General features: G+C 38.2%; 1 protein-coding gene across 1 annotated transcript in view; it reads left to right on the top strand.

Annotated features, from left to right (window-relative positions):
- Window positions 1–23,371, top strand: part of LOC139149155 (UNC5C-like protein) — an 80,528-nt gene that overhangs the window by 23,744 nt on the left and 33,413 nt on the right. Inside the window, exon 6 of the mRNA XM_070720726.1 lies at window positions 2,129–3,064. Coding sequence (XP_070576827.1) covers window positions 2,129–3,064 — 936 coding nt within the window. The remainder of the gene's footprint in view (window positions 1–2,128; window positions 3,065–23,371) is intronic.

Below are 23,371 nucleotides of genomic sequence, written 5' to 3'. Positions count from 1 at the left end.
TTAAAGAAACTACAGAAACGGCCTCTTCTGCTTCATATCTGGACATTTTACTTGAATTTGACTCCAATGGTCACCTTTCTACAAGGCTATATGACAAGAGAGATGATTTCAACTTTAGTATAATTAATTTTCCACACCTCATCAGTAATATTCCACTCTCACCTGCTTATGGGGTATACATTTCCCAGCTTATACGATATGCAAGAGCATGCAGTTCATATGGTGATTTTGTAGAGAGACATGGCCATCTCTCTTTCAAACTGTTAAATCAAGGTTACACCAGAGCAAGACTTGTCTCTACATTCAAACGCTTTTTTGGCAGGTATCGCAAGCTGGTAGATAAATACAATATCTCTCTTCGACAAATGATCACTGATGGCATCGGTGACATTGGGCCTTAGTTAGTGACCACTACCTATCTGACTTACAGATTGATATATGGCGGGTGCCACATGTGGGGCAGGATGCGCTTACTATTTTCGAAACACCTGACATCACTTCTTGGTCTTTTGGCCAGAGGTCCATATATCTTTCTTTCATGAATTTGACTTTGTTTGTACCGTCTGTTTACTGTCTGTTCTGTGCTGTTTTGTGTCTATGTTTACAACTATTGTCTTACAAATTTTGACCTAGTGTTATTGGATTATGGATTGGTATGATTGTGATTATTTTTCATGCACGGATAAGAGGGAGGGTCACTAATTTCTGTGCATGAACTTTTGACGAGTCACTATTTTTGATGCAGCGGTGTTTCGAAAAACACCGCCCCCCCCCCCCCCCTGTGATTTAGTCCCTAATAAATTTACATCTTTAGGCTCCATTCACAAACACCTCTGGAGGGGGCGAGAGATTCCAAAAAAAGTTCTAAAATGTTTTCAAATACCGCCTTAACGATCTCACTACGTGTTCAAGTCCCCCCTCCTGACATGCTATAATTTTTAAGTCCACCCCCCGCCCCTGCGAAATTCTTCGTCCAAATAACAATACAAAGTAGTCTAGTGAGCAAACTATTTACATTTCCCCCATACAAAAGCTATATCTCTACAACTATATGAAAGTAAAAATTCATATAAATGTAATTCTCTGAAGTGGCAGGTATAAAGTGCATGTGTGTCAAAAAATTAATCTTGGACTTTCGCCGAAAATGTGTATTCACTATACATAGGGGTCTATGACAAAACTGTGAATAATTTTTTTTCCAATATAAAACTTGCAATAATTGTACATATGTGGACCCTGAATAATTGACATTATTGTACTTGATTAGAAGAAGGTGGTTACATGTGCATATGTGTACAAGAAATTAGATTTTGGAATTTCGCCGAAAATGTTGATTCACTATACATCGGGGCCTAAGACAAATAATGTGAATAATTTTTTCTTATCAATATTTGTGCATATATGGACCCTGAATGATTGACATTATTGTACTTGATTAGAAGAGGGTTGCTACACGTGCATATGTGTACAAGAAATTTTGATTTTGGAATTTCGCCGAAAATGTTGATTCAGTTTACATTGTAGTCTATGAGGAAACTATTAATAATGTTTTACAATACAAAACTTGTTAAATCTGTGTATTTATAGATTCTAGATTATTGATATTAATGCACTTGATTAGACTAGGATTGTTACATGTGTATGTGTGTGCAAGAAATTTGATTTTGGAATCTCACTGAAATGTCGAGTCACTGTACATTGTAGTCTAAGTTGAAATTTTTAGTCGTTATAGAGGACAGTTTTGTACTTAAAGAGGGGTTACTTAAGTGGCAATCATGACAACCTAAATCTTTTGGTTCAAGGCGGTTGCACGGATCATCAATACGTTGTTTAATATACACTAAAACTTGCGCCGGAAGGCCGCGCCGAAAATGGAAATGGCAGGAAATGAAAGTGTCAGAAGGTGTTTGGAAAGGAATTTGATATCAAATAAATTTTCAAGTCCCCCTCTTTGCAATGTCAATTTTTTTCAGATTCCCCTCCCCGAAATCCCCCTCCCTCCAGAGGTGTTTGAATGCAGCCTGAGAAGGACCGCATAATCGGTTAAATGACAGTTTAATTTGCCATTCTTTGAAGTATGATGATTCGTACTTTATATTAAATGATGTCTCAACGAAATACGTTTCAGGTAAACACGCCCCCTTCTCCGAAAACTATGGTTTTGGATCATGGCGCTAAAGGTCAGATCGAAGAAACTGGAAAAGATGTCAAACGTCTCTCGCTTTTATGCAATTATCATGACATTCTCCGCGATCTGGATGACGTCGATCCGATTGAAACAGAATCTCCAATCATAGTCGAACCGGATATCTCCTCGGCAGAAAACCTCGGGTTCGTTGCTGATGAGGACGTTGTCAGAACCAACAGACTGGCGACTGTAAGAAAAGACAATGACCTTGAGCAGTATCTCTCAGAGACGCGAAGGCTGTGCGAGGAGGCCAAGAGAAACGATACTTGGAACAAGACTATCTACACAAACCCTGTGTTCGCGGCTGGCTTGTATGACGTTGAGGGCGGTCGTCTCTCCTTGGAGAAGATGGACATCGATCTCTTCATTCCACCTGGAGCATTTAGCGAGGATAAAGAACCCACGCTGGTGTATCTTTACGTAAGCGGCGACCAAAAAGACAAGCCTGATATTTCGGAAAATCGCGTTTCCGTAAGTGCTGTTGTACACTGTGGTCCTTCAGGGCTGAATTTCAACGAACGGGTGATTTTATCGTATCAACACTGTGCAGACATGGAAAGCCAAGGGGTGCATGTTGTGGCGATGTCTTCGAACGCAGATCCCGGAGACAAAGCTGAATACAGGAGGTTGGACGACGACCACTCTTCTCTCAGTATTGTGCAAGGAAACAAGTGCATACTACATATTTCCCACTTCACAGGTTTTACGTCAGTTGCAGAATCATCGACGCAGAAACAAGATGTTGACATACAGGAACAAACTCCCGCCATCAAGAAACTGATTGACATTATAGGTTTCCATGGCGATTTGAATCCACAGGTTAAGAAACTGCCTCTCCGGCTGTATTGTGTAAACAAGACAGACGATGCAAAACAGGTATTAAGGAAATATCACATTGATCATATCTCCTGACATGGTTATTGACATGCATCGTTATCTGTAGGTAGCCACCTATGAGCTCGATCAACTAGGCCAGCGTTGAAGTGTTTCTCATCTTTGCATTTGCTTTACATTAAAGAGGCACTCCCACTTGGTAACATTTTTAAAACACATTTTTTAATGCCAACGGTCGATATTTGACATGGCGACTCCGCGCGGATCGCGAGATATCGATAAAAACATGTCCTCAAAAAAGTTAAAGTTTGAATTCCGGTGGCCCACCTGAATTCAGCTTCCGAACATAGAACGTTCGGCACTGGGGCCATTGTCAACTAAGCTATGGAGTACGAGTCTACGCTGACGCTGCTGTACGCCACAGCAGTACCACTCGCGTCGGTGAGCGGTCATGTCCCGTGGGAGAAAGCCGAGTCCTACTGACTTGGCAAAAAAACGAAAAACAAAGTTTGCTGATTCCACCAGAATTCGCATAGGTGACTAGCACAGATAGGTGCGGTTGATACATAGTATGCATAGTGGCCGCCGCGTGGTATGCGCGCATACCACACGCGGCGGCCGCTATGTATCGAACCACGCGTAACTGTGTGGCAGACGACAAAATGTAGTCATCATAGGCAACTAATATTTTACACGTAAAAACTGATATCTATGTGGTATTATTTAAAAATTTAATACAACTGATTGAGAATAATGAAAACAACAAAAACTAAGGAGAAGTTTTAAAAAAGAATTACCAGAGGTAAAGGCATTGATAATGATGTATATAAAGTCATCGCAGTAGAAGGTAAATTAATTGCGTCATTCGAACGTTTTTGGACTCCTTAGAATATCGTCAATCAGCACAACAACACACTTTCGGGGGATTTCGGGTCATAACCAGAAACGATCGTAAAACTTCGGGATGTGAAAAATACGCTCGGGAAATGACATGTTTTTATCGATATCTCGCGATCCGCGCGGAGTCGCCACGTCAAATATCGACCGTTGGCATTAAAAAATGTGTTTTAAAAATGTTACCAAGTGGGAGTGCCTCTTTAACGTCAGCACAGAGACAGTCAATATCGTCTCCTTTGCATTTAGATACACTTATGTTCGCTTGCTTCCTGTAATATGACTTTAGAGAACATGGAATAGGTTTGTTTTTCTGTAAATTATATATATATATTATATAATATATATATATATATATATATATATATATATAACGTTGAAATGGATATTAAATTTTCATTTGGAGCTTTAGAAAATTTCTCTAAACGGCTGTTCCTAATCCCTGCAAAACTCGCCTACCCTTTCAGCTGGTTTTAGAAGAAGAACATCAACTGCGTGGCCACCAAGCCGATGCACCGAAACTATGTCGGTGGTAAACAATCAACGTGATATGGAATTTCACATGTCCGAAATTGATCAATCGTGGAAAATAGGAGGACAGGTCCCATTCAGGTAACACATGATTTCGTGACTTACATCGAAAGAAAGTCGATACTCATCTCAAAATAGACAGGGTGTTTCGAACCGAGTAGACTAGTTGCTCTTTGTTTTCGAAAAACCTTCCTCACGAATGCTGAACCGAAACCATCTCTATGGTTTATCAAATTACTTCCCGCTTTTAGTAGACCTCAGTGTCGATGTACAACTTTGAAGCAGCGTGTTCAGGATAAAGGTTCTATTTTACATCTACACCCACACGAACACCCCTTACATGAAAAGAAGGTCTGCTACTAAATTGCACAGAACTTGTCATCTTCGTGTTCAGAGATAAAATACTACTGTAAATGTAAACCCATATTCGTATTTCAACACCACGCTGCATGAGTATACGTAGATATATATTTTCGTGTATCTCAATACTATTCAGTGTCTTATTATATACTTCCACATTTTCTTCTCACTTCGTTCCTCTACCACCGAAACATTTGCTACTAAAGACAGTGCGTTCTCACTGGTTCTCCTCCAAACCTGTGTATTGGAATTGACAGAGTATTGCCCGGATATCTAATTATATTTGAATAGTTCTATAGTAAACAAAAGAAAAATAAAACAACTAATTAGATGCATTGCATCGTCGCAAACCGAATCATTGAGACATGGTAGTACGTCTTTTAAAGTTGACCTCGCATTACCTTACCAGTGGTTGTGATGTTACATGCCTTTAATGAACCAGCTGTTACGTCAGCTTCCTGTTGGAGTGGAACTTCTCTGTAATTTATTTTAGAACATTTAAAAATGGTGTAATTTTTTATGGACGTTGATTGGTCTTCACCGCAAAGGGCAGACTTTCGCGTACGGGTCGGTATTCTCTTGCGAGTTTTACCAATAGCTAGAGTTCTGAAATATCCCAATTATTGGCAAGCTTCTGAACTGATCTGTCACATTTCAGTGCTTCGCTGCACTGATTCGCAGCCTGAAATTAGCAACAGCGTCGAATCTCTCAAAGCGAGAGTTATAAATTTAGTTTTCACAGGCTTTCACAAAACAAGAATGTCGTCTGCAAGGCTACCTCTAAAATTGAATTTAATGAATAAATAATACTAAGTAATGATAATAATTATGAAGTAAATTTATCTACCAATTTGTCCACCACAGTATGTAGATATTGAAGCAGTGATGTCTTCGTCGTTCTCGGCGTGTTCTTATAGTATGTCTAGACAAGACAAGTCGGCCAACGCCTTCGATTGCACAGTCACCGCTTTCCAGAGAGACAATCCAAAATACGACGAAAACAACAGACTACCTATTCATTTCACTATCAACGAGCCGGTGAGTAACGTGATGATAATGGGGAGATGGTGAGAGGATGATGGAGAGTATGATGATGATGATGATGATGATGATGATGATGATGATGATGGGATCATCATCAACATCATCATAATCGTTGTGCCAACTAGAATGTAGTCGATCTGAAGCCCATCAGTGACTATGGGTCTAATCGACGGGGGATAAATGTTACCCGGTACCCAAAAACAAATTAATAAATGATATGATTGATGAGCACAGCAATTATACGAAGATCACTCCGTTCTGTGAGCAACACTGTTCAGGGTGGCGGGTGGGCAACCGAGAAGTCGATTAACCTGCTAACTGCCCATATTATACTATGTTACTCTCAACCTAGACTTGGTTCAAGTCTGTGATTTGTTAATGTTTGAGTGGGGTGAACGAGATGATTTGTGTTCTGTTTTCATATGAAACGTGTGAGTGGGGTGAACGCAACGAGTTGGGTGAACGCTATACAGGGGAGTTTCTCCCGGAATCACAGAAACTAACTCAGCGCAGACTCAAAGGTAACGCGTTCAATTAATTGCACGGAAACCTGGCCTTGGCTGCCAAAATTCTAAATAGGTTTGTATGAAATAGGAGATACACAAGAGAAACCATAACAAAAGATTTTTTTAGAAATTCACCGACTTGAACCAAGTCTACTCTCAACTCACTATAGGCCATACGAGAGTCGTAAAAATAACTTCGTAAGCTCATCCAATTGACGAGCTTTCCTATGTACTTTCAGCTAATTTCTGATCCAACAGACATGGCCGCCCGTTACACATTGCAGCAGAACCCGAGACGCAGTCTCCGATTGAAGTACCGTGATATATTGAAACTTAGCCACCTTCTCGACCCTGCCAGTCCTCTTGGAAACGACTGGAGAATGGTTGCTGACAAAATGTCTCTCAGTTATGATACCATTCAACAGATCGAGAGGCAATATCAGAGCGGTACAGTGCTCAGCCCAACTAGAGAGGTGCTGAACTATTGGGAGGCGACAAAGAAGGACGCAGCCCTGGATGAACTACTGGTCATTCTAGAGGACATTGAACGACTTGACGCTGTTGAATTTTTGAGGAACGTTTTGTCAGAGAGTAAAACGGAAGCCCAGTCATCAAATTAGTCATTATTTTTTACGATAGTTTTGTTGTCATCACATTTGAAATTTCACTACTTTTAAGCAAGCTCGTGCAAATACGAGGACAAACTGTTGAAGTCCGATTATGGGCAAATCCCATTCAAGTTTATCTTGAGAAAGTTTGCAGAAATAAAGGTTATCTATATGTATATTTTGTTTAATGCTGCCATGGACTCTGATCAACGAGTAAGTCGGTCAGAAAGTTGATTTCATATTTTATAATTCTGTCAGCAGTGTTCTCAAGAGAAATGTAAATTTTCAAAGTTTCTTTAAAGTTCGAACGTTCAGCTATAAGATATATAGGAATATGCTGTTAGATGTAAATTACGGCTACAGGGAATTAAGAGGATGAAAAGCTGTGACAACTTTCGAAGTATGAAAAGCTTTTTTTTGTATTAGATGTAACTTCCTTTTAAAGTGTTATCACGACGTTTGATCGCTAGTGTCTTGTTATCACGACATCTGATCGGTATGTAGTCCTACTTGGTCAGTTATTCAAAGAAGCCTTCGTTTGCTCGTGATCATAGACCCTGGTTTTCTCGAGGGTGTATGGTTTACAGAGCAGCTTGCATTTTTTGCATTCTAGTGCGCCCTCAACGTTTCCGCTGAGTAAATATTATCCACATCCGATTGCACGGTATACGTTAGGTTGTGGTGGCTAGTTGCGCCTCACTACTGCAATGTATTCTTAGACGCTTAAAATAAAACACAATTTTAACAAAACATATAACAATTTTATGTCAACGTGTGGTGTTTTCGCGATACTGTTTCGTCAAAAGTCCACAAATAAAATCAGTATTTTTGTGACAAACCCAAGATTTTGTTCGACAGAGTAATGAAGCAAAATTGTTCGTCATGACAACCTTTCCATGGCAACATTCCCTGCTGTCCAATGAGATGACATACCACTTTCACACAGGGGCATTTAATAATAGCCTCGTTCCAGTAGTAGTAAGTAAAATATTTTTTATTCATAAAAATCGAAATGGAAAGTCCCTTGTGGGATACAATATGCCCATTCATTGAATGTTACTCGTAAACAGATACTGCTATACATACTCTATAGTCTATAAAACATTTACTATGGCATTAGAAAGTACTTTTATCGAGTGTGTAAATGTTGAACTCTGGGAGAATAGGTAGCTGAAAGTTTGTACGCACTTCTACATCGACCCAAAAGTACAGAAAGATATCGTCGATTATAACAAGGGGTACTACATCAAGCACAATTTGGTATAAGGTCATGTTGACTGAAACAATGTCGTACACACAGGACTTGCAACTGGATTGCGTTGTGCCACAGAGTAACATAGACAGAGTGGCAACACTTGCATGCCTTTTGTTCCATGGTCGTCTCGGTAGACTATTGGCTTTTTATATTAAAATGAGCTTCAAAGGTGTTAAACTTTTTGGAGGCTTTGTTTGTATTGTGGTTGATAATTACACGAGATTATGCGAAAAATACGACGAGATGGCATCGTACTGCCAGTCGCGTAGCAACCATAGTTACTTTATGAGCTCTCAGGCCAGAAACACTGCTTCACGCCAATCAAAACATAACACGCCAGCAGTTTCATAAACATGTCCTTCCTTGACGCACGTGTAAAAGAGGGTATGACTGACCGTAAACCATTGAGTAAAACCAGACAGTATCGATAAAAGACTTTCAAATTTGGTTCAAACACACTCATTATATATTCATAAAAATGTGAGAGGAATTTTTAAAACAGTAAAACTCACTTTTCTGAAGCTCAAAACACTCCCGTTTTCGCCAGCACGTCAATTCTGCTCAGCACCACACGACAACAACAACACAAACTTTGCCGAACATACTTTCGCTTAACAATTGGCGAAAATCCGAAAATTACCGAAGGATTCATGGTCGGCACTCTTCGGAAAAGAGAGGCGAGAGCAACCTGAGGCGAGGCGAACATGGACGGGTTACGTAACCGCTTCACGCCTTAAACAATACCCGTTGCCACTCTATCTATCTTTCTCTATGGTTGTGCCGATATAAAGACATTTTATCGTTTACTAATTGTCAGTAAATCCTGTCTCACAACGAATGATACAGTCTACAGATAAAGAAAGTGATTCCGAATTTTTAACGATAATTTTTTCATCAACATCTTTACTCAAAATGCTTTTTCATTAATTATTCCTCCGTTCTGAAGAGGTGTGAACCTTCATACGAATAATGTGAACTCGTAAGCGGGAGACGCCGTTGTCTCACAAGATTAAAAATATGAGATAAACTAAATCATCGTAAACGAAACATCTAGTAACACTTCAATACATTAACTTGACCAGTTCACTCCTGTTTCCAGTCAATTAATTCAATAAACGTCCGAGTTCTTGTCAATATTTTCGTGAAATTTTTCACGGATCCGAACGATACATTATTCTGCATTACCCTCGACCCACACAGCCGTACAACCGCTCAACTTCTTGATTGGCCGCGATAAACTACACCTGTACGCTGAGACATGATTGTCATATCTACTCTGACAATAACTTAATATTACCACTGTGGCATTGATTGGTCGCTAGTCTGGCTATCTATCACCTTTGACGATACACCAAGTGTCACAGGTCAAGATAAGCTCAGCACTATGTTCACAATGGATGTCCATCCACTTCGATATCTTCCCGTGCGTAACGGCCGACGGTAAGTGACAATTATTTTAAACTAGCAGGTCCCCGGTATACTCTCGGTCGAAGACAGACACAAGCAATAGGAACATCTTCTCTAGCAAACTTGTACCTTTGTAAAGAAAAAGCAAAAATACATAAGCCGTACCATGTTGAGACAATGACGTTTTAGTGTATCTGAGCTCATCAAATTCAAGCTGACTAATTTTAACCATGGGCAACTGTGACGCTCTATTTAAAGGAACTGCGCTCAAAGGTCGTATGGGCCCCATACGACCATGGCAACAATGTATCCAAGGCACAATGGTGATTGATGAAAGTTAAAACATGTCTGTCATAATCTATCATCCTATAATTTAAATGTTGCAGCTATGATGATGAGGTGCATCTTGATATCGTGCACAAAATACATTGTTTGTAAACAAGAAACTCGCACAGGTTCTGACGACTATATCCCTTTAAGAATATGATCCGTTATGCATGTATTATGTTTGAGAGTTGTCGATCCTTTTATTTTTCTAACTTCTGCGACTCCTAAAAACATACGAGAACTAGCCAGAGGCCGTGACATCCGTGAATCAATCTGTAGGATGCGATGGAGATTTTTACAGTGATTGTACTCTGTTTTAGAAATCTTTGCTGGTAGCGCTGACTGGATGAGATCATATACTCCGTTGAACCAACGTTCCACGTCATTAACAAACATTTATTATACAGTCATGGTTATGCAGACGATACACAGCTCCTGAAAGTGTTTGCACCGAGAGCTGATGATGAGACCACAGCACTTGAATGTGTACAAAACTGTGTTTGTGATATTCAAAATTGGATGTTGGAACATAGGTTGAAACTTAATGACAACAAAACAGAAGTTGTGATTTTTGGTACCAAACAACAGCTCGCCAAATTAACTTGTGACTATGTTCAAATTGGTAATGACAGAATCAAAATTGTTAACAAGGTTCGTAATTTAGGAGGATATCTTGATTCGACCTTGTCGATGGAGCACCATGTCAACCAGATTTGTAAAAAAGCCAGTCACAGCTTATACAACCTCCGACGTATTCGTCATTATTTGAATCAAGACACTACTGAAATTCTTGTTCACGCTCTCATTAGCTCCCACCTCGACTACGCCAATTCAATCTTATTTGGCATGCCAAATCAGCATTTTAATAAATTACAGCGTGTCCAAAATGATGCAGCAAGAGTGGTATGCATCTGAGAAAGTATGATGGTGTGACTGACTCACTGATCCAACTACACTGGCTTCCAGTAAAGGCCAAAATTATCTTGCAGGTCTTTAAGGCTCTAAATGGTATGGCACCACAGTATATTTGTGACTTGGTAGAAAAAGTCAGCGTTAATAGGTATAATCTGCGGATAAATTTCGGTAGGAATCTTGTAGTACCAAGATCTTTCAACAAGTATAATGATCGTGCATTTGCAGTCTGTGGTCCAAGGTTATGGAACTCACTCCCACTTGAATAAAGTGCATAACAGAAATTCAACCTTTTAAATCAAAGTTAAAAACTTTTCTTTTTAAACAATTTTATCAACTGCACTGATTAATTTTTAATATTATTGGACATTTTATGAGATTTTTGTTTAAATCTTGTTTTGTATTTTTATTGAATGCAATACTTTTTATTGTTTTACTTGATGTAAAGCGCTTTTGAATATTTTATTGTAGAAAAAGCGCTATAGAAATATATTAAACATTAAACATTAAACATTATCCTTGTGTGCATTTAAGGCAAAAATGTCGGGTATTTCCCTTACACTGAAGAGTTACAGCGCTGTAAACTCTATCATCGGCGAGAATGAGAGTAATGAAATTGTATAAAGTAAGTAGACAATGTATAGTGATCTCATGCTGACCACATACTCAATGGCAAAGGGTTTGAATTATTATTTTTTTTTAGGTCAACACAGACCAATGTCAAATATACACAGTAATGAAAATCACTAAAGCAGTAGTGTATCAAGGTATGCCCAAAAGGATGACCAATGATAGGAACCAGAATTTACAAAACTACCAATCAGAAAATACCTCTCAGTGAGACGAACATACAGGTATTAAGAAAGACTCAATAGTTGTTCCCAGAATATACGAGTAACGAGTTGATTTTTTTGAATTTTCAACCTTTATTTCTTGCCTTTTGTGTTTCGTCGTTCATTTTAAGTGAAAATACAGGAAGCAGGAAGTAGCTTTGTTGCCTACCTTGCACATCCTTTCGACAAACCAACCCACTATTAAATACGTCACTGGCGTTCAGGTAGAAGTACTGAGATTGAGTTACCTCCACTGTGCTTCTGAACAAATTAAGTCTTATATATCTGTGCGTGAGTGTGAGTTAGTGTAAAGAGAGAGAGAGAGAGAGAGAGAGAGAGAGAGAGAGAGAGCAAATTTACCTGCCACCTCTGTATTACATCGTTGACTACACTCAGTGTGACAGTTTTCGGACGACCTCAGTTTTCGGACATTTAGTGACATGCTGTTAGTTACACTCACTTCGCTCCGTATTGATAGCGTTTTACAGGTCATGTGACCTCATAGTAAGTCACTGTTGTCCCGTTTTCGATAGTTTTTTTTGGTAGAAGCTATTGAGTTCACTACGAGCGGCGGCCACAAATTGTCGTCTGACACCGCGTCAGTGATACTCTCAACATACTGCCGTCAGGTCAAAGTAACTTAAATTTTGAATAAAGTCCTGATTTAGCATTGAATTTTGAATGTGGGGGAGAATAATGATTTTGAAAATATTCTTTCCATTGTTCGCTACGATTGCATGTAGTTTTAACAAAAACTGCGCAGTTGTTTCGAGAAAAAAGTACATTTAATGAACGTAAGAAGTGTACAAGTTTTCGGACAGACAATATTTAGCATAATTGTGTAAACGTAGTAAGTGACTTACTGCGTAAAACCTTGACAGGTAAATAATTCCATACGATGAAATATACTCGCTATTTTTATTAAATAATGCCTGTGCGATTCTAATACAAACAAAATATGCAATGGAAACAATTATAAGTAATACTCGCTGAACAAACTTAGCGAAGTTAGCCACACCGTACGATACAAGGTGCCGAAAGCAACACACAGAGAGACAGCCCGTGTCCGATATCTAAGCGCTATACACGTCGAAATATAGTTGAGTCGTCCATGGATTAAACATAACTAATTATCATGAAATATTCTTATATACAGTTTTCTAAACACATCGAAATAATAATCGGTGGTTTGAAGTTTCAAATTATCAATACTTAGCTCCTAATCACATCCAAACACTACGTCCGATTTCTGGGATTGCAGTCCGATTATTACGCCTTCAACATGTGGTCAAAACTTTGGCAACTTTGACCCCGAAATACCACTCCCGTCGTGTCAACTGAGTTTGAGGATAACCGCAATAAAGTTTCGAAAGGTATGGTAATATGATTTCGTATTGCTGGTCGTTTATGAAACGACTTTGGGCGAAATTCACTACCCTGTCCGAAAAATGTCACACTGAGTGTACCTTCCGCAAGTTTACGACTAAAAAGTTTCCTGCATACATAAACACCGATAACCGTGGTAGAGAATCCAGGTAGTCTAAGGTATATTGATTGTCATGTGACTATTTACTCTTGAAACGACTTTGGGCGAAATTCACTACCCTGTCCGAAAAATGTCACACTGAGTGTACCTTCCGCAAGTTTACGACTAAAAAGTTTCCTGCATACATAAACACCGATAACCGTGGTAGAGAATCCAGGTAGTCTAAGGTATATTGATTGTCATGTGACTATTTACTCTTGGACTGAGAGTTGGAGTCGGAGTAAAGAATTCATAAAATAGTGTAAAGCTAGAATTCTAGTTGCTGTAATGTATGTTGCAACAAAGGGCACGCGTTTGTTTGGTCTAAACATAGCATTAGAACAGAACTTCTTACTTTGTGTGACGTCAGTGGTACTTTAGGTGTGTATACCAATATACCAGAAACTTCCAGAATAATGTCGGTATATATAGGTGGGACGTCTTATTGTTTTCATACCTTGCATTACACTCAGTACGAATGTGCATTTTATCACTTTTCCCTGACACCAAGTTGTTCTGCAGAGGTGCCATTCGTGAATACAGGCGGTGGAGACATTCTATTTGCAATTGTCATTTTTCTTTGACGTCATTTCAGTCGACCATTTCCTTGTTAATTAATCTCGTTGTTCATTTCTTGAATGCTGTTGAACATGTCAATAGATGAGCATCTAAAAGTGCTTGAATTTCAGGAATACAGAACCAGTCTGCTTTCAGACACTTTTATATCAACCACAACAGTACCGCCTACTTGAGCTACAACTGTATTGCAGTGGTAATTACTCCATCCGTATTGCAGTACAATATGAACACATTTTAAGATATAATCTGGTACGATGGGTAGTCTTCCAAATCTGCTGCAAATAGAACTTTACGGGACAACTTATCGCCCCAACAGCTTCATTACTCCCCTCCTCAAAGTCGATCCCTGCTCAAGTTGCAATCAATGCTTTGTAAATAGGAAAGAAAAATGTCAAAAACAATAAATTACAAAGACACAGATAGCCAAACATGCAACCCTACACACATTCACACAATACGTACATAAGTTCCACAGATAAACTTGAAACAATAGTACACTAGAAACAAATGAAAATATTTTAATGAAAATATTCAGGAGGACATTAGTCGAACGAACGAACAAACGCTTGTGCATATATTCATACAAAACTTCAGACATAAACACATGAGAATAAGGAGGTGTTGGTAACCTACGTGTATTATAGAGCGCCGCTACAGACGGGTCCTCAAAGGAGACTGAAACTCTAGGCGTTGTCGATACATGTGCGATTGTCTTTGTTCAAAAAGGATCGACGCGACGTATGAGTAAACAATCACTTAACTTTTCGGTTTTAAACAGAGTCGCTACAGTCCAGAAGACGAGGTATGTACGATAATGATACCGTTTTTGAATGCGTGGAAATTCAAATTACAAATATCACTGCCTTGATAAGCTATATATTAGGCAATTACGACAGGTATTGGGCCAAACAAGGAAACTGTGTATTTCCTGTAACATATATACCTGTGAAAGTTGGGGAAGTTAGGTGGGGGTTTTTTATTGTTATTTTTGTCGGCTTGGACCCATAAAATACGGTAAAATTAGAGAAGTTACTCGAATTTTTCTTGGTTAGGTCGGGTTACAGGAAACACACATATTTAATTATTTGGCCTAATCACATTTAGGCGCGCTTGCACTGGCAACAAATGGTGAACGACTCTCTGAAGTTTGGTGAGTTTGAACATAGTAGTTACTATATGTGATTTGGCTGAAAGAGAGTCAATCGACAGTGTATATATATATATATATTATATATATATATTATATATATATATATATATAATATATATATATATATATATGTATATGTATTTGTATTTGTATATGTATATGTATATGTATATATCTATATATATATGAGTGTGTGTGTTTGTCTCTGTGTAAGTGTGTGTCTGTGTGTGTGTGTGTGTGTGTGTGTGTGTGTGTGTGTGTGTGTGTGTGTGTGTAAAATTGTCAATCGATATATTTATATTTTAACTCGTCAATGGTCACTCTGTTCACATTTACATATGTCTGAATTGCATTGCGAAAGCCGTTCGTGTGGTTTGACATTTACCGTCTTGCAGAAAATCGTGAAGAGGAAGAAGAATTTAAGGACAATGACCATGGCTAGACTGTTCTTGGTCATTGCGGCCATTGTATTGCTTCAGTCGAAGGTAAGTCGCTTCTAACGTTAACTCTCAACACGAGCAGCTAGCATTGCATTGTATTGCTAATGAAAGTCGCCCTTTGCGACGTTCTAACGCCCGATATTTGCTAGATGTTGGCACGGTGACAACAGACAACCCTTTGAGCGTACCAATGCTGCTTTGACCCCAGGTGGCTGCTCTCAGCATGCAGGCTATCGTGTTACAGAAGTGATTGCAGCTTGCGAGCTGTGGTAATTTCTGTAGTAAGCTGAGGAAGTTCCGGGATATGTCGCGATAAACGGACAATAAAATGACAAGGTGTGCATAGAGAGAAGAAAAACTCATTTCAATTCACTTCAATTTGTGTCCTCCTGTATTAGAGTAGAAACTGCGATAAAACAGTACAGATCGGTGTAAAAATTTTAAAATATAGAAAAGGGTATTAACAAATAAACATAATCCAAATAAACAGCCAACAAAGTTTCGCATGTTAGTTTTTTTCTTGGTCATCATGTTCAAAACATAAGTAAAGAGGGAAAATACTCCTTTGGTCAGCGATATATCGTAAAAATGCTGTTTAAGATCAGTTTTGTTTTTAAATCAAACTTCAGCCATAAAAGACTTGGAGAAAAAACGGAGACGTTATTTCATGCTAGTCAAGAAGAAATCCCGTACAAAAGAAATTTTGATAGTTAATAGGCATGTACGCTTACCCACCTTTTTGTTGCCAAAAAATTACTCCGTTTTCTCAATGTGAAATGTGATAGTATTTTGAGATAACAGAAACATTTCGAAGTTATACATGACAGAATTAAAATAATAGGAAGAAACGTACTTAAGTCTCGAGTCATTATACCGCCGACATACATAAATAGATAGATTATGTTTATTATAGTGACACGGTTTCACATCAAGGGAAAAAATACAAAACTTAAGCTTAAATAATATGAGTCACTTTACGTATTTGATATACCGTTCACTGTGCGAACATCAATCGAGAATCCGGTTTAGGATTTACTAAACTTAGATTTGATAGATGCCATTGTACTCCTCCTTCTTGAACATTTCATACAGTAACCTTGAAAATTTTCTGACATGTTTACTCGAGAATAAATAGCTCAATTTGGTGTGTAAGGAAATTTTGTTCGAATATCGTTATAAAGACTACAGTTAAAGACAAAATGAAACTCTTCAACGGCATTATCATTACAAAGAATACATTTTCTCTCAGCAATCTCTAAGTTGGAGTAGCGCCCAGTTTCGATTCTCAATGGCAATGTTCCGTTACGTAATCTCGCAACAATTGAGCGGTATTTGTGTTGACAATTAGGTGATGCATAAGGTTCAGTATCATAGTGATATTTAAAAGTGCAATATGTTCTAAGTTTTGGTTTATTTAAACACTGACATCTCCAATTCACTGATGCACTCGCTTTCAGTTTGTCTTTGGCTAAATCCATTATAACATTAGCACTGACGTTCAGTGAACTTTGTGATTCAAATATATCCAGGAATCCTGCTTCTTTAAATATCAGCTTTGCCCGTATGTTCCAGTTGTGGTCATGTAGAAATACACGTTTGGTTAACCTAGAGTCTGGTAGTCCTTGCAATCTGACCCACAGCCTTACAACCTCTACTTTGCGCATTTATATTTTGACGTTTCGCCAACTGATATGAACCCACAAATGGAACAGGATTTGTGTACATTGGAGTTTTTCGGATTCAAGAAGTGCACAACTAAAGTTTGGCATCCACCCATATCACCATACAGTGATGCAATATGGCTCAGTCTTAGTCTCCATTTCGTACAGTAAGAGTAAACTATACCAAGTAAACGTTGCAGATTTTCCTCTCTATCGGCCAATAAAACAATATCGTCTGCATACAGTAATATGCTGACTGTGTCATCTCCAACTATTATTCCATTGCTTTCACTTACTAAATCGTTTAGGTAAATGGCAAAAAGTGTTGGAGATAGATTGTCACCTTGTTTGACTCTGATATCAAAAAGAAAGCTATATGTGAGGTGGTTGCTAACCTGGATCATACGTGTTACACCATTGTTAAGGGATCTCAAAATAGTCAGAAAATTTCCAGTAACTCCATATTCACTTAATTTATACAATAAACAGTTTCTTTCTAAACAGTCAAACGCCTTCCTCATATCAACAGAACATGCAACGTAGATTTTCCTTTGTCAAGTCGGTTTGCGATCACGAAATACAATACAAATATATGATCCAGACACGATCTCAGCTTACGGAAACAATTTGTTCATCAGCGAGTTGGCCGTGTTTCTCTAACAAGTTCAATAGACGATTTTTAGTACTGAAGTAAATACTTTGCTTACGCAGGATATGAGCGTAATGCCTCTGTATTTCAATGGAACACTCCTATCTTTGTTTCCACCAAGATGCTTGGTACAATTCCCGGATCCCGAATCGAAACACGAATCAATAAGTCGATGCAGTAATTTTGTGGAGGCTTTGTTCTTGAGAATTTCGTTACGTATTTTATCCAAATCTGTCGCTTTACCACATTTTGCTTTATCGCCCCTTTTAGAACGTAACCTTTGATCTCATGTCCATAAGTACGACATCTTTGACGTCATCATTTTGTAGCTATACCACTTGTAAATGATGCCTTAATGTAATTCATAAGTCAACCTCTGCCCATAGATAACAGAAATTGATTATCATGTGAGCTTAAGAACAACGATCCGTATCGGGAACACAGCATCCAAAACAATGGTCACTTCCCGTTGCTAAGGGAGCGTTCAGTTATTATGGCCGGGGGTGGGCCGGCAAAATCCGGGGGGGGTCACCTCAAATTTGAAAACTGCAAAGGGGGGGTCATGTATTTTTCAAACAGCTCAGAGGGGGGTCACTTAATTTTCATAAGTATCCGTCCCGTCAAAAAGCAGTTTCAGTGTTCAGAAATATTCTGGGAGATAAAAATGATGCGTTGCATGATTTCATTCTCTGAAGTTATTCACCTGTAAATCTGAACAAAAGTATAATTATCTGTCACATGAACATCTTGACTTGACAACTCTGAGGCTTGTCTTATTGTAAATCAAGCTCACTGCACTGAGGGTGATTAACAATTCCTATTACTTACATATTAGAGATATAGCAAGTTTTGTCAGGGAAAAGTATTTAACAGTTACCTGTACTGAAATTACTAGTACCATGAAAAGTTAAATAATACTTTTAGGTGAAATTCCAATATCATAATTGTTGTCCACATCTGAACTTTTAAATACCCTATTTGAATCAAGTACATTTGTATCAATTATCAAACACCTATAAAAGCACAAATTAATTTAGTTTAGCATTTTAAAAAAAATTATTCTTAGTTTTCTCATAGACTCCAATGTATAGTGAATCAACATTTCGGTGAAATTCCAAAATCCAATTTCTTGCACACATATCAACCTTTAACCATCCTAGGCTAACTAAGTACTTTAAAATGAATTATCAAATGTCTGTAAATACACAGATTTTGATAGTTTTGTATGGGAAAAAATTATTCATAGTTTCCTCATAGACTCCCATGTACAGTGAATCTACATTTTGGTATAATTCAAAAATCCAATTTCTGGCGAACACATCCATTTGTTACCACCCTAATCTAATCAAGTACATTGATATCAATAATCGAGAGTACATAAATACATGGGTTTACCTATTTTTGTATTGGAAAAAAATTATTCATACTTTCCTCATAGACTCCCATGTATAGTGGATGAACATTTTCAGTGAAGTTCCATAATCATATTTCTTGTACACATAATATGCACCTTTAACCATCATATTCTAATCAAGTAAAATTATGTTAATTATTGAACATCTGTATATGCACAAGTATACCAAGTTTTTCATTGGAAAAAAAATTATTCACAATTTTATCGTTGACTCCCATGTATAGTGGATGAACATTTTTGGTGAAATTCTAAGGTCAAACTTTTTGTCCACATGCCAGTTGTAACAACCCTATTTCATTTAAGTACATTTATGTAAATTATCAAATATCTATAAATGCATAGATATAGTTTTGCATTGAAAAAGTATTACATAGATTTCTCATGCATGTATGAGAAAATATATGTATACCATGTATGGTGAATCAACATTATCAACAGCTGATTTTTGATTAAATCCAAATATCAAGATTTTGTACATACACGCTTGCGCAAAAGTATTGCGATCCACCAGTAATTTCTGTCCAACCCCTTTGAGGGGTAATTTCAAAATTATAGCAAGTCAGAAGGGGAAATCTGAGAATTAACACCTTTTGAGTTTTGTAAGGAAGGTCATTTGACAAAATCTAAGCTCTTTTTGGGGGGATTCTATTGCTCCATCTTGCTCCTCTTGTGTGTGCAGCTTTACTCAAGCAATGTTGGGGGGGGGGTCTTGAAATTTTGTCATCTTGAAAGGGGGTCATCAATTTTTTGGTACAATGGGTAGGGGGTTCACTTATTTTGACTGATGCGCAGGAAGAATTTGCCGGCCCACCCCCGGCCATAATAACCGCACGCTCCCTAAAGAGGAACTCAATGATGGGCTCATTTTTTATCTTGAAAACAAAATGGAGATCAAATTACGTCAGTCTACCTTTCTGAGCCAACTATCACGACAAATCTGATTCATTTGAAACTGTATAATCTGCGGCATCGAACAACGTCATGATTTAAGTTTCTTGAAGGTTGAATTTTCAAGCAAGTGTGAAACCATAGTCCTGTGGTCGAACAGATCGGCATTCTTTCGGGTACAGCTGGGTACTGTAATAGGGAACCTTATATTATTGTTACTTACACGTGGGACATAGTGCTCATGTCAAGTTGCATTCTTTGAAGTTTAATTATCAGGCGGTCCCCATCGCGTGTCCTTGATCACTGGTGCGACGCGCACCTATCGCGCCCTCTTTCCCTTTCTTTTATCTACGTATCTATCTATCTTGCAAATTTGTATAGCGAAATTTCCAAAGTTAAACAATGCTCAGTGGCGCTTAGCGTTACAATGAAAATGCTCTCTGGAATATGTAACTTTTTAAGGTTCCAAGACAAGAAATGTGACCTTTTTAATCTAACAATTCTCTAACGGTTAATAAGCTCAGAACCCCCGTAAAGTATACATTTTCTGAAAGCCTAGATATACGGGAACATTTTGGTAACCACAGTGTCACCATTATTTACATAAATATCACGTGACAAGGTAATTTGCATAACCTTTCACAAATCGGTTTTTCCTATGTTTTGTCCCAATACTTCAAATATCTGACTCAAACTTGCTGGAATGCAAGCTGTCACAACACCCTTCAAAAGTGTGTCTCAGATTTTTTATATCTTGCTTAGTTTTTTGGAGCACAATTTTAAAGAAATCAACTATGGTAAAATTCACTGCTCTGGAAGTTTTTCAGGCATAACAACTGTTTAAGAAGGTTTGAAAAAATTCTGAGACACACTTTTGAAGACCCGTAGGACAGCTTGCACTCACACAAATTTCAGCCACATATCTCAAAGCATTGAAACAAAACATAGGGAAAACCGATTTTTGAAAGGTTATGCAAATTACCTGTCACGTGATAATTATGTAAACAATGGTGACACTATGGTAACCAAAATGTTCCCCTATATCTAGGCTTTCTGAAAATATACAATTTACGAGGGTTCTGAGCTTATTAAACACTAGAGAATTGTTAGTTTAAAATGGTCAATTTCTTGTCTTGGAACCTTAAGCGTCTTTTGAAAATGTTGACATTAGAAGAGGTTTTTATGTCCAGGGGTAAAGAGTTCCAAAGGACAGGAGCTGCTGCAGAGAAGGAGCGGCGACCATAGGTAGTAAGATTCTATCTATAGGTGTGTGCAGAAGACATTTATCAGATGAACGAAGAACACGTGATGAGGCAAGAGGTGTCATTGAATTCCTGAGATATTGTGGCGCTTGTCCATTTAGGGTTTTGTAGGTAATAAGTAGTAGTTTGTAAACAATGCGATGATGTACTGGAAGCCAGTAAAGCTGCATAAGTATGGGGGTAATGTGGTCCGATTTCTTGGTCTTTTTTACAATTCTAGCTGCTGTGTTTTGAGCACGTTGTAACCACTGTAACTGTGTATCAGGTAATTATAAGCCATACAGTAGAGCATTACAGTAGTCAAGGTCTGAAGATATAACTGCGTGGACGAGGGTGGCTATATTCTTTTGGCGGGAATATAGGCAACCGATTGCCCTCGGGGTCGTATGTACTTTAGCTACTATGCTTTAAACGCCAAACCACGAATTGATCTTAATGTTATCACTTTGCTGTACATGTAATTGGTTTGGGAAGTTGTTTCAGAAGCTTTTTTTTTTAAGGATAGCCCAGAATTCCCTTTATTACCAAAAATGTGCCTTAAATAATATAATTCTTATGTTGGGGGGGGGGGGTCTTGAAATTTTGTCATCTTGAAAGGGGGTCATCAATTTTTTGGTACAATGGGTAGGGGGTTCACTTATTTTGACTGATGCGCAGGAAGAATTTGCCGGCCCACCCCCGGCCATAATAACTGCACGCTCCCTAAAGAGGAACTCAATGATGGGCTCATTTTTTATCTTGAAAACAAAATGGAGATCAAATTACGTCAGTCTACCTTTCTGAGCCAACTATCACGACAAATCTGATTCATTTGAAACTGTATAATCTGCGGCATCGAACAACGTCATGATTTAAGTTTCTTGAAGGTTGAATTTTCAAGCAAGTGTGAAACCATAGTCCTGTGGTCGAACAGATCGGCATTCTTTCGGGTACAGCTGGGTACTGTAATAGGGAACCTTATATTATTGTTACTTACACGTGGGACATAGTGCTCATGTCAAGTTGCATTCTTTGAAGTTTAATTATCAGGCGGTCCCCATCGCGTGTCCTTGATCACTGGTGCGACGCGCACCTATCGCGCCCTCTTTCCCTTTCTTTTATCTACGTATCTATCTATCTTGCAAATTTGTATAGCGAAATTTCCAAAGTTAAACAATGCTCAGTGGCGCTTAGCGTTACAATGAAAATGCTCTCTGGAATATGTAACTTTTAAGGTTCCAAGACAAGAAATGTGACCTTTTTAATCTAACAATTCTCTAACGGTTAATAAGCTCAGAACCCCCGTAAAGTATACATTTTCTGAAAGCCTAGATATACGGGAACATTTTGGTAACCACAGTGTCACCATTATTTACATAACTATCACGTGACAAGGTAATTTGCATAACCTTTCACAAATCGGTTTTTCCTATGTTTGTCCCAATACTTCAAAATATCTGACTCAAACTTGCTGGAATGCAAGCTGTCACAACACCCTTCAAAAGTGTGTCTCAGATTTTTTATATCTTGCTTAGTTTTTTGGAGCACAATTTTAAAGAAATCAACTATGGTAAAATTCACTGCTCTGCAAGTTTTTCAGGCATAACAACTGTTAAGAAGGTTTAAAAAAATTCTGAGACATACTTTTGACGACCCGTAGAACAGCTTGCACTCACACAAATTTCAGCCACATATCTCAAAGCATTGAAACAAAACATAGGGAAAACCGATTTTTGAAAGGTTATGCAAATTACCTGTCACGTGATAATTATGTAAACAATGGTGACACTGTGGTAACCAAAATGTTCCCCTATATCTAGGCTTTCTGAAAATATACAATTTACGAGGGTTCTGAGCTTATTAAACACTAGAGAATGTTAGTTTAAAATGGTCAATTTCTTGTCTTGGAACCTAAGCGTCTTTTGAAAATGTTGACATTAGAAGAGGTTTTTATGTCCAGGGGTAAAGAGTTCCAAAGGACAGGAGCTGCTGCAGAGAAGGAGCGGCGACCATAGGTAGTAAGATTCTATCTATAGGTGTGTGCAGAAGACATTTATCAGATGAACGAAAGAACACGTGATGAGGCAAGAGGTGTCATTGAATTCCTGAGATATTGTGGCGCTTG

Source organism: Ptychodera flava, chromosome 14 (genome assembly GCF_041260155.1).
Source record: "Ptychodera flava strain L36383 chromosome 14, AS_Pfla_20210202, whole genome shotgun sequence".
In the NCBI taxonomy this organism is placed as follows: domain Eukaryota; kingdom Metazoa; phylum Hemichordata; class Enteropneusta; family Ptychoderidae; genus Ptychodera; species Ptychodera flava.
This window is presented reverse-complemented; position numbering and strand designations above follow the sequence as displayed.